A 19,527-nucleotide genomic window follows, 5' to 3' on the forward strand; every position below is an offset into this window, starting at 1 on the left:
AAGGAACTCTCAGTCTCATCCCAAACAACTCTTGTCTGCATGAAAATGGGAAGACCAGAACTTCTGCTGGTGCTTAATCTGCTAGTCCTGGCTCATGGCCAGTTTTCGCAGGAGTCCATGGAGCTGGATACCGGTGGGCTGAGCAGAGACAGCTTCCCCAAGGACTTCATTTATGGAACAGCAACTTCAGCTTATCAAGTTGAAGGAGCTGCTCATCAAGATGGACGTGGAGAGAGCATTTGGGATGTCTTTGTTAAACAACCCGGTATTCGAATCTTATCTGTTTTCGAGTTTTGGTTAGCAGAAGCTCAACACTCTGCAGTGTGTAGTAGTTTAGTTATTTTTCATGGTATGAATTAGTAGTTTATACTAATACTTGCTTGAGGTTCATCTACTCTGAAACAGGAATCGAACCAAATAATGCTTCTGGTGAAGTTGCTGTGGATCAGTATCACAGATACAAAGTAAGTGGTAGTCATAATTATTGTTGCACTTGCAATATAAACTTACAAATAAGATGGTTGTCTGTTAAATGATAATTAATAATGAAGTTATCCGGGCCATCTACACCATTGCGGATTAAGTACTGAATGTTATCTCTTATGTGATCTTGTTGAGAACAGCCCATTAAAACTTTAAGGTGTTAGAAAAAGACCTCAAATGAATGTTATGTTGTATTTCAACACTCCCTCTCACTCGAAATCTCATTTTTTGATACTGTGTTGATAACTAGTCCATCTAAAACTTTAAGGTGTTAGAGTAGTCCCCAAATGAATCTAATGCTATATTTCAACCCTTCATCGAGAAAATAATTATCAGATCTTTCTGTGCAGGAGGACATTGATCTAATGGCCAAGCTAAATTTTGATGCCTATCGGTTTTCAATATCATGGTCCAGAATTTTCCCAAGTAAAAACCTGGCGACCTATTCACTTTTGCTTAATCAATGTACAGATAAGTAAAGATCTCGCTAATTGATGTTTGAGTTGTATGCAGCTGGAACGGCAAAAGTTAACTGGAAGGGAGTTGCTTATTACAACAGATTAATAGATTACATGCTAAAGAAAGGCAAGTTAATACTCCAAATTTACGTGATGTTTGTTCTTTCTTTGTAAGACTTTGTAATTTAAATGTTAATGATTATGGTTAACGAGAGTTTGGACTACTAATCAAATAAAAGAAATCTAATGCTGGAGAAATCACTGAAAGAAAATAGAATGCTACAAACATGTAATTCGCAAATTTTCATGAAACGAAGGCCTTTCTGTTGTTTTTTATCAGGAATTACTCCTTATGCAAATCTTAATCACTATGATCTTCCCCAAGCGCTTCAAGAGCGATACAATGGATGGTTAAGCCGCAAAGTAGTGTACGTATTGCAACAAATCATTATCATTCTTGTAGAATCACTAGATATCTTACAAACAAACAACACTTTATTACAGTTGTTTCAAAAGTTGAAAATGTTGTTCCATGGTACAGGGAAGATTATGCTGATTTCGCTGACTTTTGTTTCAAGATGTACGGAGACAGAGTTAAGAACTGGTTCACATTTAATGAACCTAAAGTTGTTGCTTCTCTTGGATATGATAATGGTTACTTTGCACCATCAAGATGCTCTAAACCATATGGAAACTGCACAGCGGGAAATTCTGGAACAGAGCCTTATATTGTAGCTCATAACTTAATCTTGTGTCATGCTTCTACAGTTCAAAGATATCGCGAAAAGTATCAGGTCAGATTCACGGTCTTATATATGTTAGTCTCATAAATTTTGTTCTTGTTGAAGAAGTTTTTTACAAACTTACTATGAATTCCAGGAAACGCAGAAAGGAAGAATTGGAATTCTGTTGGATTTTACTTGGTATGAACCTCTTACAGGAGAGAAATCCGATGAATATGCAGCTCAAAGGGCAAGAGACTTTCATCTGGGATGGTATGAGCTCTTGTACTATAATAATTATTGTAAAACTGGGGATGCCACCACGACATAGAATTAAGTATTTTGGTGTTTCTACAGGTTTCTTCACCCGATTGTATATGGAGAGTATCCTAAAAATATGCAAAAAATAGTTAAGGATAGGCTACCAAAGTTCACTAAAGAAGAGATAAAAATTGTACAAGGTTCTGCAGATATGGTTGGCATAAACCAGTACACCGCTTACTATATGCAGCACGTTGCAGTCAATGAATCAGTGCCACCAAGTTACCAAAATGACTGGCATGTCGGATATGTTTGTAAGTTAATCTCCTCCATTTTTATCATACGAAATTACAATGTTGTTGCTTTTGCCCTTATGAATGTTGATTATTCTGCAGATGCCAAGAATGGTGTCCCCATTGGTCCAAAGGTTAGTCTGATCGATATTATTCAGTACAATATTCTGCAGTAATTTCTTCTAACAATTAACTATAGTTATAAGCTGTTGAACTCCGCAAACTTGCAGGCACATTCAGACTGGCTCTATGATGTACCATGGGGTCTGTATAAAGCAATAATGTATGTTAAAGAACGATACGGGAATCCTACTATGATTTTGGCTGAAAACGGTGAGATGTCAGACTCCTTACAATACCGCTGATTTATAGATAATTGCCAAATAAGGGCCTTTTGATCTTTTTTCTAAGCAAGTTCTGCAAATAAATATTTCTGAATTCAGAAAGAACCAATCACAAGAGTACTTTTATTTGATTAGGAATAAGTTCCTTTTCCTTCTTGTTCATGTATATTAGTGGCGGAGCTACGCAGGGGCCAGAGGAGACTAAGAACGCAAATTAGCTTTAGAGTTTTTATTTTATTTATCCCCCACAACATCAATTTTCTGGCTCCGCCCCTGACTGTGGTGAGGTGTAAGTTCTAACTAATCTACCGATGACTTGAATTGCAGGAATGGATCAATCAGGCGACGTGACCATTCCCGATGCTTTGAAAGACACACAAAGGATCAACTACTACAGGGCTTATATACAGCAGCTGAAGAAAACAATTGATGAAGGGGCTAATGTAATAGGCTATTTTGCATGGTCATTGCTCGATAACTTTGAATGGAGATTAGGTTACACATCAAGGTTCGGCATAACTTTTGTCGACTTCAAAACCCTTGAGAGGACTCCGAAAATGTCAGCATATTGGTTCCAGAAAATGCTGGAGAAAAAGAATTGAACTGCAGATTATGCTCCATGCATGTATTTTCTAAATCCGTTGCTCAAATGAAAAACAAATTATCGATTGTAACGGCCAGTGACCTAAATGAAAATGTTTAAGAGTATAATGATGTGAATGAAAGTTTTTTGAGTTGGATGACCCAATTGCAAGTTTCTGATCAGTTGAGTGACCAAAACGCTATTTAACTCATTCCGAGAATTTAGTGACCCATTTTTCATAGCACTGTCAGGCTACTCAACGTCTCAAAGTCTCAACAACCAGACGTCCACTTTCACTTACACAAGCTCAGTAGTGACGCACAAAATTACCAATGATATTTCAATTGTATTTGGACCATTTTCTTTTTCTCTTTATCAATTATTGAATGTCATGACTCATGGACCATCCTTTTCTAACAAATTCTGGAAATTACATCGTAGGCCATCCTATATAAATTTCATTTCTATTCTTAACTTCTTGTCATATGTGTGACTTATGAGAGAACAGTTTTCATATTATTACAAAGAAATTTCCTATTCATTCATCTTCTTAAATAGTAAATTTAATCATTTGTTTGTTACAACCTTTAAAGTCAACCGTTAAAAATTTGATTATGAGATTACAAATTGCAGTTGGATTTGAACTGTGTGGTATAGAAATCACAAGTTTGTCGTATCATACTAACGTAGAAATAATGGCGTCGTCGTCTTCTTCGTATTTCTCATTCGGTTCTCGCTTTTTCAACATTCATTCGGTTCTCACTTTTCTCAGATTTATTATGTTGAAGGCCAGTTATAACTTAAATTTCTCATGTACTGAAATATCATCTACATTATTGTTGTCATGACGCTAGACTATTCAAGTTAGGAAAATTGATCGGAGAGATCGATATGCGAATTATCGACTAGTCAGTTGACAAGTACAAAATTCAATAAAAAATTAAAATAAAAAAAAATCTATGAACCTGTTAAATCAACGAGTTAATCTAAATTTATAAATCTATATATGTGTTTTTATGTATGTATAAGTCAATCATACCTGAATAATATAATTCATTTATATATTTTGTTTCCATATTAGTATAATAAGTGTGTTAATATGTGTACATGAAAGAAGGAAGAAATTATGTTTATAATTAATATATCTAGTTTGTGGTTGCTATACGTATGAGAATTGAAGTGTTACAATTTTATTTGAAAAAATCTTGTGTATAAGATATATATTAAATATATCATTTCATTAATCATTATAAATTTTTCAACTTGATCAATGATTAGTTAATAAGTTCAACCTCTGTCGATTCGACTTATCGACGTGACAATGACCTGCCGCATAGTATATCATGTTGTGAATTCATGAATTGCGTGGGCACGAGCACGTTATTCAACTTGCAGTTTGCTTTTCTGCATGATTGAACTTTTTATCTTGGGAATATTGTTTTTGGCATATGGTCCAAAAAGAAAGAACCTCCATACTTTCTTCACGCTCGTCAGAAAATCACTTGTTCACTTGTCTCATAAAATCCTCGAGAGGCCTTCCACGATAGATAGATGCTCGAAAGTATCAAGTTACCGGTTTATGTTAGGAGCTCAGGGCCATAAAAATGGAGCATGGACGCCTGTGTTTCTTCCCATCTCAATTTTTTACTCCTTTGTAATTTGGAATGTTTATAATTTATTACTCCTATCACAAAAATATTAGAATATTGGGTGTATTTGTTTAGTTGAAGCAAAAGCTGACTTCTACCTGTTTGTCTAAATAAGTAGAAGTATTTTTAGAAATTGAGAATGCTAACTTCTCTGTCACAACTTTCACTTATTTTCTTAACTCTTTATTAACTTATTTACTTCTCACTTCTTGACTTTAACAAAAGAAATCATTTTTTTTAAGTTTGTCCAAACGGCCCCATAATGTATTCAATCAAATTTGTTATCTTTATTCTACGATATTTATAATTATAAATATCCGACAAAATAAAAATTATTTTTATATATATAAACATTGTAATCAAAACACTGAACAATTAGTTTTATAAATTACACAATATTATGTTCAACAATATAACTTATAAACTGGATAATAATCTTAATGCTTGTTAAAGTTGAAAGATATTGATGATTAATTCATAATTATGTTTAAAACTATTTAAAAATGACAAACGAGTATATAAATTTTGGATAATCAAATATATTATTTTTGATTAAACTAAAAATTTATGAGCCGGTTAAAAAATAGAAGTACTACGTAAGTGAATATAAATGTATAATTTTTTTTGAAGAAAGTTCACGTGCAGCCCGAGCTGGGTCATATAACAGACGATTAACACACATGCTTTGTTTCTTGTCTGAAACACGAAGATAAGATTAATTTTGACATCCACACAGGATATAAATAAATGTGATAAAAATAAATAATAAATCATGACTCAGAGATGCATCGATGAAAACAGAGGCACAGACACTGCTGGTTTTGGTGTACGGTGAATTTTGTTTCAAGATGAAAGAGAGAGATTATAAGTAAAAATTTAATTCGTAAATTGAACAGGAAAGATTTGACACTTATTAATTTAAGCGATTTAAGCAAATAATACTCACCAAAATAAAACTCGGTGCTACACACCTCCTCAAGGGTGACGGCTGGGGTTCCTACGTAAAATAAAAAATTATAAAATAATAAATTTATAAAAATTACTCATATCTAATGATTTCTTTATCCCCGGACTCACCATTACATTTTCAGCTCATAGGCTTCGTTCTAAAAATCAGGGATTAATTATCCATTATTTCATGTTTCGTAACTAGCGAAACTCGTAACTCGTTAAACTGATTAAATATCCGATTATTCCATTAATTATCGATCAATCTAATTAATCCCCGAATTTGTTCTTTTTCTGTAATTTCACCGATTAAGTCTGATCCTCGCTCTCTCCGATATTAAATTTCCGACATTTTTTTCACTCTACATGAAAACTTGACGTGTTTATAAATTACACTTCCCATATACTCCACTCTCACATGAAACAACAGCAACCTCTCTTCTCCGCATAACAACAACAATGGTGGCAAATAAAATGAGATGGCCATTACTTTTCTTGGTGCTTTATTTGCTAGCCCTGGCTGACGGGCAGCTGGAGTTTTCACCGGAGTCGACGGAGCTCGACACCGGTGGGCTGAGCAGAGACAGCTTCCCTAAGGACTTCATTTATGGAACAGCAACTTCTGCTTATCAAGTTGAAGGAGCTGCTCATCAAGATGGACGTGGTGATAGCATCTGGGATGTCTTTCTTCGACAACCTGGTACATTTTCACTCTTCATTTCCATTTTCCGTGTTCCATAAGGCCGAGCAACGCCCATTAACTCCTCAGTAGTATGATATTGTTCATTTTGGACTTTTGCCAAGCCCGCTCGGATTTATTGTATTTAATATTTAATTTTTTTTATATACTTGAAACAGGACTTGAAGTAAATAATGCTTCTGGGGAAGTCACTGTAGACCAGTATCATAGATACAAAGTAAGTGTCGGTGATAAGTTTTATTGTGAATTAAACCATGTCAAAAATACCCGGTAGTTAAATGTAGGGTCTGGGAGGATAAGATGCAAAGTAATCGAAGTCACATCATAGAGTTTTTCGACTCACTGATAAAATTTATCAATTTTTTAGTAATTAAATCATGGAAAACTAAGCCATTGCAAATCAGTGTCTAACTTTAATTGTCAATGATGTTTTTGTGCAGGAAGATATTGACCTCATGGCCAAACTGAACTTTGATGCCTATCGGTTTTCGATATCATGGTCCAGGATTTTTCCAAGTAAAAGAACTTATCATCAGCAGTCCTTGTTGATATATGTGAATGTTTGCTTGTAATTTATGACAAAAATGTGTGCAGATGGAACTGGGAAAGTTAACTGGAAGGGAGTTGCGTATTACGACAGACTGATAAATTACATGCTGCAGAAAGGCATGTTTATAAACTACTTAACATTTGTTTCCCCTTTTTGTAAGACTTCTTGACGGACATATTAGAGAATGAAACGAATGCGTTTCGTGGTATGTTCTAATGCAGGCATCACTCCTTATGCTAATCTTAATCACTATGACCTTCCTCAAGCCCTTCAAGAAAGATACAATGGATGGTTAGGCCGCCAAGTAGTGTAAGTTCTGCTGAATATGCTTCTTACCTGTTTTATACAAGAACTTTTATTTTTCAGAACAGCTAACTCACTTTTGACAATGGTAAAGTTTATTAAGGTGATTCTTTGGTACAGGAAAGATTTTGCTGATTACGCGGACTTTTGTTTCAAAATGTATGGAGACAGAGTTAAGAACTGGTTTACATTTAATGAACCTAGAGTTGTTGCTGCTCTCGGGTATGACAATGGTTACTTTGCACCGTCGAGATGCTCTCAACCATATGGAAACTGCACTGCGGGAGATTCTGGGACCGAGCCTTATGTTGCAGCTCATAATTTGATTTTGTGTCATGCTTCTGCAGTTCAAAGATATCGTGAGAAGTATCAAGTAAGATTTGCATTCTTAGATTACTATAATTTATGTTAGGTTGCAATAAAAAACCTGTTACTGACTTATAAGCTATGGTTTTCAGAAATCACAGAAAGGAAGGATTGGAATTCTTTTAGATTTTGTATGGTATGAACCTCTGACTCGAGGAAAATCTGATGAATATGCAGCTCAAAGAGCAAGAGACTTTCATTTAGGGTGGTATAAGTTCCTCTACTTTCAAATAAAATAGTGGAATTCATGTTTTACTCTTGTTGCTATTTATGAAGAACTGTAGTTATCTATCTGCAGGTTTCTTCATCCAATTGTATACGGAGAGTATCCGAAAACCATGCAAAATATAGTTAAAGATAGGCTGCCAAAGTTTACAAAAGAAGAGGTGAACATAGTAAAAGGGTCTGCAGATGTGATAGGAATAAACCAGTACACTGCTTTTTACATGCAACATGTCACAGTCAATAAATCAATGCCTCCTGGTTATCAAAATGACTGGCAAGTTGGATTTGTTTGTAAGTTGTTATCCTAATTCCCCCTTTTCTGATACGCGAAATCTCCATTGCATTTCTTTCCCCTTATATGTGCTGTTTTACTCCGCAGATGAGAAAAATGGTGTTCCTATTGGTCCAAAGGTTAGTAAAATCAAATTTATGCTACACTACATATGATCTATTCTTCTGGTAATAGTCAAATTTTTAAGCTGGTGAATTTGGAAACCTGCAGGCATATTCTTATTGGCTCTACGAAGTACCATGGGGTCTGTATAAAGCAATAATGTATGTTAAAGAACGATACGGGAATCCTACTATGATTTTGGCTGAAAATGGTGAGATGTCGGACACTAATTAACATTAACACTAGTTCATAGAAATTTAAATTTTATCTATCTGCAATGTGAAGGGGTTTCGAGTTGTATCCTCATTCAACGATTATGGTTGTATTGTAGGCATGGATCAACCCGGAAACGTGACCATTCCTGATGGTTTAAAAGACACACAAAGGGTAAACTATTACAGATCTTACATACAGCAGCTGAAGAAGACAGTCGATGAGGGGGCGAACGTAATAGGCTATTTTGCGTGGTCATTGCTTGATAACTTTGAATGGAGATTAGGCTACACATCAAGATTTGGCATAACTTTTGTCGATTTTAAGACCCTTAAGAGGACTCCAAAAATGTCAGCTTATTGGTTCCAGAAAATGCTTAGTAGAAAGCATTAAATTTCAGGAGTCTCGAATCTCATGATATGGCTGGTTATGACTTAGTAGCAAGAGTTTAGGTACCAGAGTACCACAGTAACAATAAAGCTTCAGATATCGACTTAAATTGCAATGAATTCTCATACTCTGTTTTTTTATAGTACTGTCAACTGTATTCTATTGCAAGTTTTTGTGGACAACTCAAGACTTAAAGAATGAGTATATGATTCAAAACTTATTACTCGTAATTTAATTTTTAACATCATTTTATTACTAATTTAATAGTATTGATACCTACCTTTCTTTGCATTAGAAATTCTATGATAATTTTTAAAATATAATTGAATATTATTAATAAATTGATTATATTTTTTTTGCCAGAAAGAGATAATTTGCATTAATGCTTCAAATCATTCTCCAGTACATGAATTAAATCCGGATAGGCTACATTTGCCTTCCAAATGCGATCAGCTATATTTTATTTTTTTAGAAATTTAACTTTTACGATGTTTTTTATATTGTAAATTGGTAGTTGGGAATAATAAATATTGATCAATTTTGTGTAAATATTTTTTAAGTATGATACCTGTTAATGCGTTTTCTGATCAATTTTAAAACATAATTTCGTGTTTCTTATTTTTTTTTCATTTGTGAGAAGGCGATATTTTTTATCTTGTGTCATATTCTTATTTATTCATTTGTTTCTGTGTCTATATATATTAAAATTAGAGAAAATAAAATAAAATAAGGGATGATAAAACAATAACCAAATAATTATATATTCAATTATTATAAATTTAGTATAGATATATTACTCCAACCATACTTTATTTTTATCATTAAAATATTATTTTTAACATACAAGAAATGAATACAGGAAAAATATCGCGATAAACCATCTTTTGGTTCCTCTGTTTGAAATAACCATTATTTTACTGCACGCTGTTTAAGTGTTGACCAGCAAAGAATGAAAGTAAAAACCAGGCCCAAACACTAAAGAGTAAAGGCCCGCTTCTTCCTGAATACACAAGATATTTCCGTTATAAATTTCATTTTTCTCATTTAAAAAATATTTTCTATAAGTAACACCATTTTTTTAATCAAAACCCAAAACACACCCCACTTCCAAATCTAGGGTTTCTCCTTCATTTCCCCGATTCAAAACACTCTTTCTCAGACTCTCGAGGGTTTTAAATCTCTCTCCCGCAATCTCTCCCATATCTCTCTCCTACCCACGAAATCTCTCCCAAATCTCTCCCGATCTCTCCGCTCTCTCCCGATCTCTTCCGCTCCAATGGCCGCAATCCAATCCTCCCCCTACTCTAAAACCGAGAGCTATGTCGACAACAAACGCAAGGACGACATCCGGATGGCCAACATTAACGCCGCCCGGTCCGTCGCCGACGCCGTGCGCACATCTCTCGGCCCCAAAGGGATGGACAAGATGATCTCCACCGCCTCCGGCGAAGTCATCATCACCAACGACGGCGCCACTATTCTCAACAAAATGGAAGTCCTCCAGCCTGCTGCCAAGTTCCTCGTTGAGCTCTCGAAGTCGCAAGACATCGTCGCAGGAGATGGCACCACCACCGTCGTAGTCATCGCCGGCGCTCTCCTCAAACAATGCCAGACTCTCCTTTCCGCCGGCGTCCACCCGACGGTAATCTCGGAAGCTCTACATAAAGTTTCGTTGAAATCGATTGATGTTTTAACTGCTATGTCTGTTCCGGTTGAGTTATCCGATAGGGAGAGTTTGATTAAGTCAGCAAGTACTAGTTTAAATAGTAAGGTGGTGTCACAGTACTCGAGTTTGTTGGCCCCTTTGGCTGTTGATGCGGTTTTGAATGTCGTGGACCCGGTGAAACCGGATTTAGTTGATTTGAGGGATGTCAAGATTGTTAAGAAGCTAGGCGGGACGGTTGATGATACTGAGTTGGTTAAAGGGTTGGTTTTTGATAAGAAAGTTAGTCATGCTTCAGGTCGGTTGACTAGGGTTGAGAATGCAAAAATTGGGGTGATTCAGTTTCAGATATCACCTCCTAAGACAGATATTGAGCAGAGTATAGTGGTGAGTGATTATACGCAGATGGATAGGATTTTGAAGGAGGAGAGGAATTATATTTTGGGGATGATTAAGAAGATTAAGGCGACGGGTTGTAATGTGTTGTTGATTCAGAAGAGTATTTTGAGGGATGCGGTTACAGAGTTGTCATTGCATTACTTGGCGAAAGCGAAGATTTTGGTGGTTAAGGATGTGGAGAGGGATGAGATTGAGTTTATTACAAAAACTTTGAATTGTTTGCCAATTGCAAATATTGAGCATTTTAGGGCTGAGAAGTTGGGGTTTGCAGATTTGGTTGAGGAGGTTTCGCTAGGGGAGAGGAAGATTGTTAAGATTACTGGGATCAAGGAGATGGGGAGGACGACTACGGTGTTGGTTAGGGGGTCAAATCAGCTGGTTCTTGATGAGGCGGAGAGGAGCTTGCACGATGCTTTGTGTGTTGTGAGGTGCTTGGTGAACAAGAAGTTTTTGATTGCTGGAGGTGGGGCGCCTGAGATTGAACTTTCGAGGCAGTTGGGTGCTTGGGCTAAGGTGTTGCAGGGTATGGAAGGTTACTGTGTGAAGTCGTTTGCTGAGGCTTTAGAAGTTATTCCGTATACTCTGGCTGAGAATGCGGGTTTGAACCCAATTCTCATTGTAACTGAGCTTCGCAACAGGCATGCACAGGGGGAGATCAATGCTGGGATTAATGTCAGGAAGGGACAAATTACCAATATCTTGGAGGAAAATGTTGTGCAGCCTCTGCTAGTGAGCACAAGTGCGATTTCTCTGGCGACAGAATGTGTGCGAATGATCTTGAAGATTGACGACATTGTAACAGTGAGGTAGATTTGATCATAGCATGGGAATGATTGCATGAAAACTGTTTATGGTATTGTCTCTTAATATCTTTCTGTCTTTAATGTTTTAGTTGCTTTGCCATTTTGTAAGAAACTTTGCTAGATGAATTTTGACTCGTTTGTGGTGATGTGGTCACTTTAGCATTATTAGTTATGTTGGCTCTTCTTTTTTTAAGGTTATGATGAACACTGTAATATCAGTACACTTATATTATTATTTTGTTTTGCTATGCATTATTATGTTTGGATATTTGATGATTTATATTGCAGTTGCATCTGTAGATGCATTGCTGTAACTGGAATGGTGGAAGTTTAATCTTCCTCTTTGTATGAGTTGGTGCAAAACATAAGCATATTGTATCAGTGTTACGTAATGATATGTATCATGTACCAACGCATATATTCCCGTTACCTTATCATATTCTAAGGTTAGTTTTGTTAAATCTCTTAAGCAGGATTTGTTCTCTTAATCTCTTATATTTCTTTTCATCTTTTGTCCGGTCTTATCTAGACCCTGTATTGTATCAGGCAGAAGCGGTGTATGACATGTTGCTCTTATCTTACAATATTCGTAGTACTAATTTTCAGTCTTTTTGGCTACTTATCATTTGCTGAGGTTTCTTTAGAGTTGGTATATATCTTCTGTAGTGGTCAAATCAGAGTGCTACTGTATATATCAAATGAAAGATGGCATAGGTACTTAAGGCTTAGTTCTGGCTCTTCTTGTCTTTTTAGTTTTCACACTAATTCTATTATTCTAAAAATCGACTGCCTTAGAATTGAAGAGTTGAAGCGGTATTCATGCATTGGGAAAATTGTAATATGGTAATGTAATGACATATCTAGTGTTACCAGTTCGCATATTGCCCTGCCCTTACCGTATTATATACTCACTTTAGTATTAGGTGCTCTCATAGTCTTTTCTTTTCTTATACTTTTTCTTCATTTTCTTGTTCTCTCTTTCCTAAAGCCTGTTTATATCTAGTAATACTGGAGCTATTAGTTGCTATTAGTTACTCTTATGTTACAATTCATGTTCTTGTACTCGATACCCAGTCATTTTCGTTATTGGCTCCCATCATATGTTGAAATTCATCTATGAACGACATATATGTGGCATAGTTATCAACCTGTATATGTAAGGTAGTTCATGTAGAGTAGATATGAAAGGTAGTTCTTTTTCTCTAACCAATCTGTCGGAGTATATATTTTCAGATATACTACTATAGTACAATGCAAGACTTTGATGCATGCTTAGGGAAGACCTTTTTTTGAAACACTTAGCTTCCTAGTTTGTCGTCTCTTTAGCTGTATTTACTGTATACAGATGTTTCCTTTTTGGTAGCTCTGTTATGGTGTTCATGGATCTGTTCAGATGTTTGTCTGTGGCTTCACCATGCTTAATATCCGGATTCAGACTAAATTTTTTCCTATGCATCTTTACATTATATCAAAATATGTTTTTTTTTAGAAATGCTTATCAAAATATGTACAATTTGTTCTCCAGAAACTGAATCTATGTTTAGATGTGATCAATTTACTGGGCATGATTGCTTAAAACATATTTTAGTTGACACTCAGGTGTTTTGACCATGTAGCAAGATTTGTTATTTTTTAATATTATTTTTTGTGAATACAAGTAGATGTAACAGGACGTTTGGTACCTTTGGTTTAGCTGAAAGAAGGATTCATCGTTTGAATAATTTTTTTTTCGTATTGACAATAGTATAGAAGTTATTAACATACTAATACATTATCATAAAATATGTCTTAAAAAAAATTAGCAATTTTAAGGATTTGACTTTATAAATTTAAATTTGATTAATGAGATCGTTAGTCAAACAAAACGAATAAGTCACTTCTAATTTATAAGCCAAGAAAAATTCAATGAAATAGCATCAATATTTTTGTTTGGAAAAAATAATTTAAAATTATATTTTTGATTATATAAGGAAAACATGTTGACTTACATAAGTCAGAAAATATAAGAACAGAGTGAATATATTACGGTGAAATTATAACTAAGGGAAAATTAACACGGAAAGATTACGCTATACAAGTTGTGAAGGGATGAGATTCTTGAAAGAAGAATAAACCATTTCGTGTTCTTCGCAAATTTAATATGCCTTAGTTGTTGTTGTATATCAAAAGTCGGGCTGTTATTCGGTCCGGCGAGCCGAGCCGAGCCGGCTCGTTTTCTTTAACGAGCCTAAATCTTTACCCGAACTCGACTCGTTTATTTTCACGAGTCGAGCTAGCTCGTTTAGCTAAACGAGCCGAGTTTAACGAGTTGGGCAAGCCGGCTCGTTTAATTTAACACTAAATCGAGCCTAAAACGCTATCGAAATCCGACTCGTTAATTTTCACGAGTCGAGCCGAGCCAGCTCGTTTAACGAAACGAGTCAAAACCTCTGCCCGGACTCGAGCTCGTTTAACTAAACGAGCCGAGCCCATCAAAACGAGTTCAATATTAAAAATTGGGGGTCCTGAATCCGCATCAAAATATTAGAAATTCTGGATTGAATTGATGATTTCAAAAATCAGATTTTTTTTTAATATTTAAATCGACTATATAAACCAAATCCAATAAACTCAAACAAAAATGGACAGCAAGACAATTAGTTCTTCTTTATTAATTGATGGACACCAAGACTTTTCCCATGAATCATGCAACCACACACATTCCCACAATGAGGCGGTGAAAAAAAAAAAAAAAGGTGACACGACACATAGATAACCTTAACTACATCACCCCACAACTAAACCAAGTGGAAGATTCGTGTCTCAACACTCACTCTAGTTCAATCTCACTTGAATCATTAAAAGCCAAGAAAAACAAAGGGCAGATTGAGATGAAAGAGAGGGAGTTAGATTATATTCTAGTGCCTTCAGGTGTGGTGGTGTTGTGTGTGTATCATGTGTGGCTTCTTTTCACTATTAAGCGACGCCCCACAAGAACTGTGATTGGGATCAATGCTCAGAGCCGCCATCAATGGGTTTTCTGCATGATGGCTGTATGGACTTCTCTATCTCTGCTCATCCTTGATGTTTGTGGTCATGCTATGTGTATTTTGTTGTTGTGGTGAATTGAATTATGTATTTTTCTTGTTAACCGGTGTCCGGGCCAGCGTGCTCGCATCTCGACTGATCAGGTTATGCATACTAGTTGAATTTGGTATATTATAAGGCAGGTAAGTAGGTTTGGAGAATTGGGTGAATTAAATGGGGCGAGAATCTGGGCGACGCTAAGTGGCTAACCCAGGCAGAAGCCCCCGGCTTGGCCAAAAAATCTCAGTTATGTTTTAGTACTAAAATCAGTATATTTCTTCGTTTGATAACCGACTAATCCAAACAATCAATAGGTAATTATAATTCTAGGATCTAATGCCGTACTTATTTTGATTTCTGGTTCCACTTCTCCTTATAGGATCCTATTGTTCAACAAATTGATTAGTGAAGTGATCATAAATTTTAGATTAAACCAAATGTACCCGTGTATCCCACGTAGAAGTAAGGTACTGGAGGATAAAATCTATGTAGACCTTGCATGTACTCATTGGGGATGTTTTGTTAATGATTACAATTGAAGTTTTAAATTTTTGTAAATATGATGCTAGTTATGGAAAATATACTTTTCTAAAGAGATACGGTTTTGCTAATTGAACTCGCTCACCTACCTTACTTTTGCTGTTTTGCGAGGCTTTTGATGTATCATTGGGCAACAGCCTTTTAATGATTTGCGAGCTGTTCAAACCTGCTTTTACTCTCAGCACCAACCCTTCAATTTAAAAACAGAGATTGTGATCTTAATTAAGTTCTTTATCCAGTCTTTGTTACTAGGCCTGTTTCTCATTGTTTTCTGGCTGTCCACATGCTATTGTAATATTGAGTAGCCATCCACAGACATCTTCTATTAATCGGGACTGAATGCTTGTTCTGCATAATTGACGAACATTATAGTGATAAAACTGAACAGAAAGTTTAAATTATGATACAAATGTGGGGAACAGAACTCGAAGATATTAGGTAAAGGAAACCTTTCTGATAATATTTCATTTATAACTTTTACTGAATTGTTTATAGATGATGGAATTACAGCCCTAATATAGATAGACAAATAAATCGAGACTGTTCCTAGGAGAGTTGATTAGGTACATGAACCATTTTAGGAGACTCTTGGTTGCATACTAGGGCAACACTCCTCAATTTGATTTAGTTATGAGTAGAATTTTCTGTTAATTCACGAAGTCACAAGTTATCTTATTAATATCTTTTCTTAATTTTCTATTCAGTTAATCTTCAAATTATGTGAATTTATCTGAAATCTGCAACTGATCATCAGTACTGGTGAAGTGCAATTGAATTTGCCCTCTTGCATCAAGTCCTAAATGATATGATAGCATAGTTTACTATGCTTGGTCCGACAATGAGATTTCTGTAATTGCAATGGCTGAATTATTGTCACAGCATATGATAGTTGGATTATTTCGAACTTTCTTTAAATTGAACAGTATTTGTCTCAGCCAAAAAGCTTCGAATAATGCTTCAACAGAAGCATATCAAGCTTCTGTTGGAGATAGGGCTGTTAATTTTTTGTTTTTTTATGACCAAGTAATATCATTTATTCCGAAAAAACACACTTGCACATGTACTCTTGCCATCATCTAAGAATCCTCCCCAATCGCTATCTGTGTATCCAAACACTTGGACAGTCTATATAGTGTCTCAAGGCAGGGCATATTGTTTTGCCTTGTTTTTTTTAGCTGGAAGGGGTCTTTGATGAGTTCATACCCCCTGTCCTCACTTTCCCTTTCTCAGTCAGATCCCTTTCATTCATTCACTGATTGATTGACAGGATGCTGTGTTACATTACTTGGGTTTGTGTCTTTAGAATACTATTTCTTTTTCTATAGTTAACTGGGTCTTACATAAAGAGGCTGATGGTAGAGATCTTCGTTTAAAGTTCTCCCTTTTACATGACTTCTAGCATGATGATTCTGTTTCAACTCGATATTGGTTCTGTCCCTGTATTAATTTTTTATTAATAAAAATTAGTGGCAGTTCTATAGCAGTTGATAATAAAAGTGCAATCGGAATTCCTTACAAGGGTGACCTGGAGTCCTAAGGAAGTAACTTGTCAACATGTACCTCATCCATTGCAGAAGCTAGAAAGATGGTGATAGCTAAATTCCTCATTTACCTGTAAAAAACATATATATAGAGAGGGGTACAATACATATTTTGACTGAGTTTAGCCTTATTGGCCCCACTATGAAATCTTGATGAATGAAGACTCTATTTAAAATAGTTTGAAATTTTTGGTCCTTGAAGGAATCAACTGTTATACTTGTACAAGTCTTGTGGATTATAGTTGTTATAAGTGCAAAATTCAGTATCTTTCCTTTCATTGTTTGAGCTTGTAGATATCATTTATGTCAAGTGACCAATTCTCCTAAAACCTCAAGGTGTTAGAGAATGGCCCTTTCCAGGATCTTATATTCTAACATTCCCCCTCACTCGAGAGCCCATTTATGGGTCGAAGAGTGGATTACGGGCGCTCATCTTTGGAGCATTAATTTGTCATTCGTGCCACGATAAATTGTGAGAACATTGGGGGGTGGCAGGGATCGAACCCGAGTCCTCTGCCAACCTGGCTCTGATACCATGTCAAGTGACCAATTCTCCTAAAACCTCAAGGTGTTAGAGAATGGCCCTTTCCAGGATCTTATATTCTAACAATTTACGACTAGAAGCTCTACTCTTTTGTTGTGGTACACTTCATCTGCGGCTTAGTAGAGTTTATAATTCTTTTACATCATTATTTAGGCATTATTTGAAGTTTCATAGTAAAATCCATTTCCTTTTTTCAGGATCCAGTGAAAAATGGCGTTTTGGCAGTTCAAACAATTCGTAACAACATAATGGCATCAACCCTTCTGGCAACAGCAGCTATCACTCTCAGCTCATTAATCAGTGTTTATGTTAGCAGCTCATCAGACACTGCCAGTCGATCGTCAGAACTCATTTTTGGCAATAAAACCCGAATTATGTCTTCAGTCAAGTACTTTACTATCTTGCTCTGCTTTCTTGTTGCATTTCTTTGTAATGTGCAGTGCATTAGGTATTATGCTCATGTAAGCTTCTTGGTCACCCTCCCTAGTTCTAAAGATAGTACAGAGTCAATCGAATATGTAGCGAGAAATTTAAACCGAGGGAGCTTATTCTGGTCACTTGGCTTGCGAGCCTTTTACTTCTCATTCCCTCTCTTCCTTTGGATATTTGGACCAATACCAATGTTTCTTTGTTGCTGGATCATGTCATTCGTGCTCTATTTCTTGGATACAACTACTAGTTTCACAAGGAAGCTTCACAAGCATTCCATTAGAGAGCATAAAGAAGCCGAGGATGTGGAATCAGGTTATCAGACATCGTAAAGTGAACTATAATCATGAAATAAATTGTATATGTTGGTGGCAGTTATACTGATAAGTGATAACTAAGCAGCCTGCTGCAATATCGTAGAGCAAAAGAACCTGAAACATGAACCATCTGTGATCTGACTTTCATTCGATATCAGAAGGGTGTATAAAAGGATGTTCAGTCTTAGGGAGATTGTTAAACTTTACATACTCGGACATCAGCATTTCTCTCTTGTAAGGAGTTGCTTAATTTGATCCCGGGATGCTGGCTGTTGTTTCTCTGGTTGCCGACTGCAAGTGCTGTCATGAGTAGTTTAGTTCCGGGTACGACACTGATGTTTCTGTTCGTGATACAGCTTCTGCTACTTGGTGATAAATAATTCTACTTGGTGATACTAATATTCCTGGTATCCTCGAATTTTAAACATCTATATATTTATCTATTTACTTTTTTGGTTTTTTTAAGTAAGTAGGGTTATAAACCGATAAATGAGTATCCGTTCCCAGAGTAGGCAAAGTCGAATCCAGGACCCGGAACAACAGCCTCACCCATGACCTGGTTCTTAATAATTATGCTGTGTGCCTGTATTAAACAAACCTTACTTCGGGGCCGTTTGGCTTAACTTAAAAGAAGTGATTTATTGCTTAAAGTAAAGAAAAAGATTATAAGTGATAAGTGATCTTAACTTATAAGTTATGAAAAGTGTTTGGATAATTTCACTTATAAAATCAATTGAGTGTTTGGTAATTTAAATTTGTAAATTAGAAAAAAATTCAAATCTTAAAAATACAAGATACACTATTGATAAATAAAATTTATTACATGTTAAAAAATTAAAAACTTAATAAAAATGCAAATCATGAAAAAAAGTTAGCATTTCTAACTTCTAACTTCTGCTTCAAAAAAGCTAAAAAGCCACTTCCGACTTCTCCACCCAAACGCATGCAAATAAGCTAACTCAACTTTTATTGGAAAAAAAACAAGAAGAAGGTGTTCCCAAACACCCACTTCATCTGGAGCACCTGTATGTTACAGAATACAAGATATTACTAACGAAATATTTTTTCGAAACAATACTAACGAAATATTATAAGGTTGATTGGTTGATTGATATATGAGTTTATATCTCTTTAAATTATAACATGTAAACAAATATATTTAACATTCTCATCAAAATATATGTTCGATCTAATTTTTAATTAGTCATTTGACGGATTTAAATATTAAGAATTTATTCAGCTGTTAAATAAAAATTTATTTAACCACATTATTCTATCATAATTTTATTTTTACAATAAAATTAGTTAAATTTAAACTATATATGATAAAATAACAAATATTA

The 19,527-nt window shown here is 35.4% G+C and overlaps 4 protein-coding genes across 5 annotated transcripts; all 4 read left to right on the top strand.

Moving 5' to 3' along the window:
• On the top strand, nt 1–3,301 carry LOC108225106 (beta-glucosidase 44). The gene is made up of 11 exons (XM_017399919.2): nt 1–265; nt 406–464; nt 834–909; nt 997–1,068; nt 1,282–1,369; nt 1,483–1,735; nt 1,821–1,936; nt 2,021–2,238; nt 2,320–2,351; nt 2,448–2,550; nt 2,889–3,301. The coding sequence occupies exons 1-11, from the start codon at nt 40–42 to the stop codon at nt 3,161–3,163; spliced, it is 1,518 nt and encodes a 505-aa protein (XP_017255408.1). The 5' UTR covers nt 1–39; the 3' UTR covers nt 3,164–3,301.
• A 2,811-nt stretch (nt 3,302–6,112) lies between these two features.
• LOC108224956 (beta-glucosidase 44) lies at nt 6,113–9,024 on the top strand. Of its 2 annotated transcripts, none has more exons than XM_017399728.2 (11): nt 6,113–6,441; nt 6,600–6,658; nt 6,882–6,957; nt 7,036–7,107; nt 7,213–7,300; nt 7,415–7,667; nt 7,753–7,868; nt 7,959–8,176; nt 8,265–8,296; nt 8,388–8,490; nt 8,611–9,024. In XM_017399728.2, the coding sequence occupies exons 1-11, from the start codon at nt 6,201–6,203 to the stop codon at nt 8,883–8,885; spliced, it is 1,533 nt and encodes a 510-aa protein (XP_017255217.1). In that variant the 5' UTR covers nt 6,113–6,200; the 3' UTR covers nt 8,886–9,024. The 2 variants fall into 2 exon arrangements, with proteins under 2 accessions (XP_017255217.1, XP_017255218.1); XM_017399729.2 differs by having other exon boundaries at nt 6,114–6,441; nt 7,753–7,865.
• Nucleotides 9,025–9,929: 905 nt separating this feature from the next.
• LOC108227953 (T-complex protein 1 subunit delta) lies at nt 9,930–12,015 on the top strand. The gene has a single exon (XM_017403361.2). It carries the CDS (start codon nt 10,159–10,161, stop codon nt 11,752–11,754), a length of 1,596 nt encoding a protein of 531 aa, XP_017258850.1. The 5' UTR covers nt 9,930–10,158; the 3' UTR covers nt 11,755–12,015.
• A 2,482-nt stretch (nt 12,016–14,497) lies between these two features.
• Nucleotides 14,498–18,649, top strand: LOC108225126 (uncharacterized). Its single transcript, XM_017399943.2, has 2 exons — nt 14,498–14,779; nt 17,636–18,649. Exons 1-2 carry the CDS (start codon nt 14,618–14,620, stop codon nt 18,197–18,199), a joined length of 726 nt encoding a protein of 241 aa, XP_017255432.1. The 5' UTR covers nt 14,498–14,617; the 3' UTR covers nt 18,200–18,649.
• Nucleotides 18,650–19,527: the final 878 nt, after the last annotated feature.

The sequence above is a fragment of the Daucus carota genome, chromosome 6 (assembly GCF_001625215.2).
Source record: "Daucus carota subsp. sativus chromosome 6, DH1 v3.0, whole genome shotgun sequence".
In the NCBI taxonomy this organism is placed as follows: Eukaryota; Viridiplantae; Streptophyta; class Magnoliopsida; order Apiales; family Apiaceae; genus Daucus; species Daucus carota.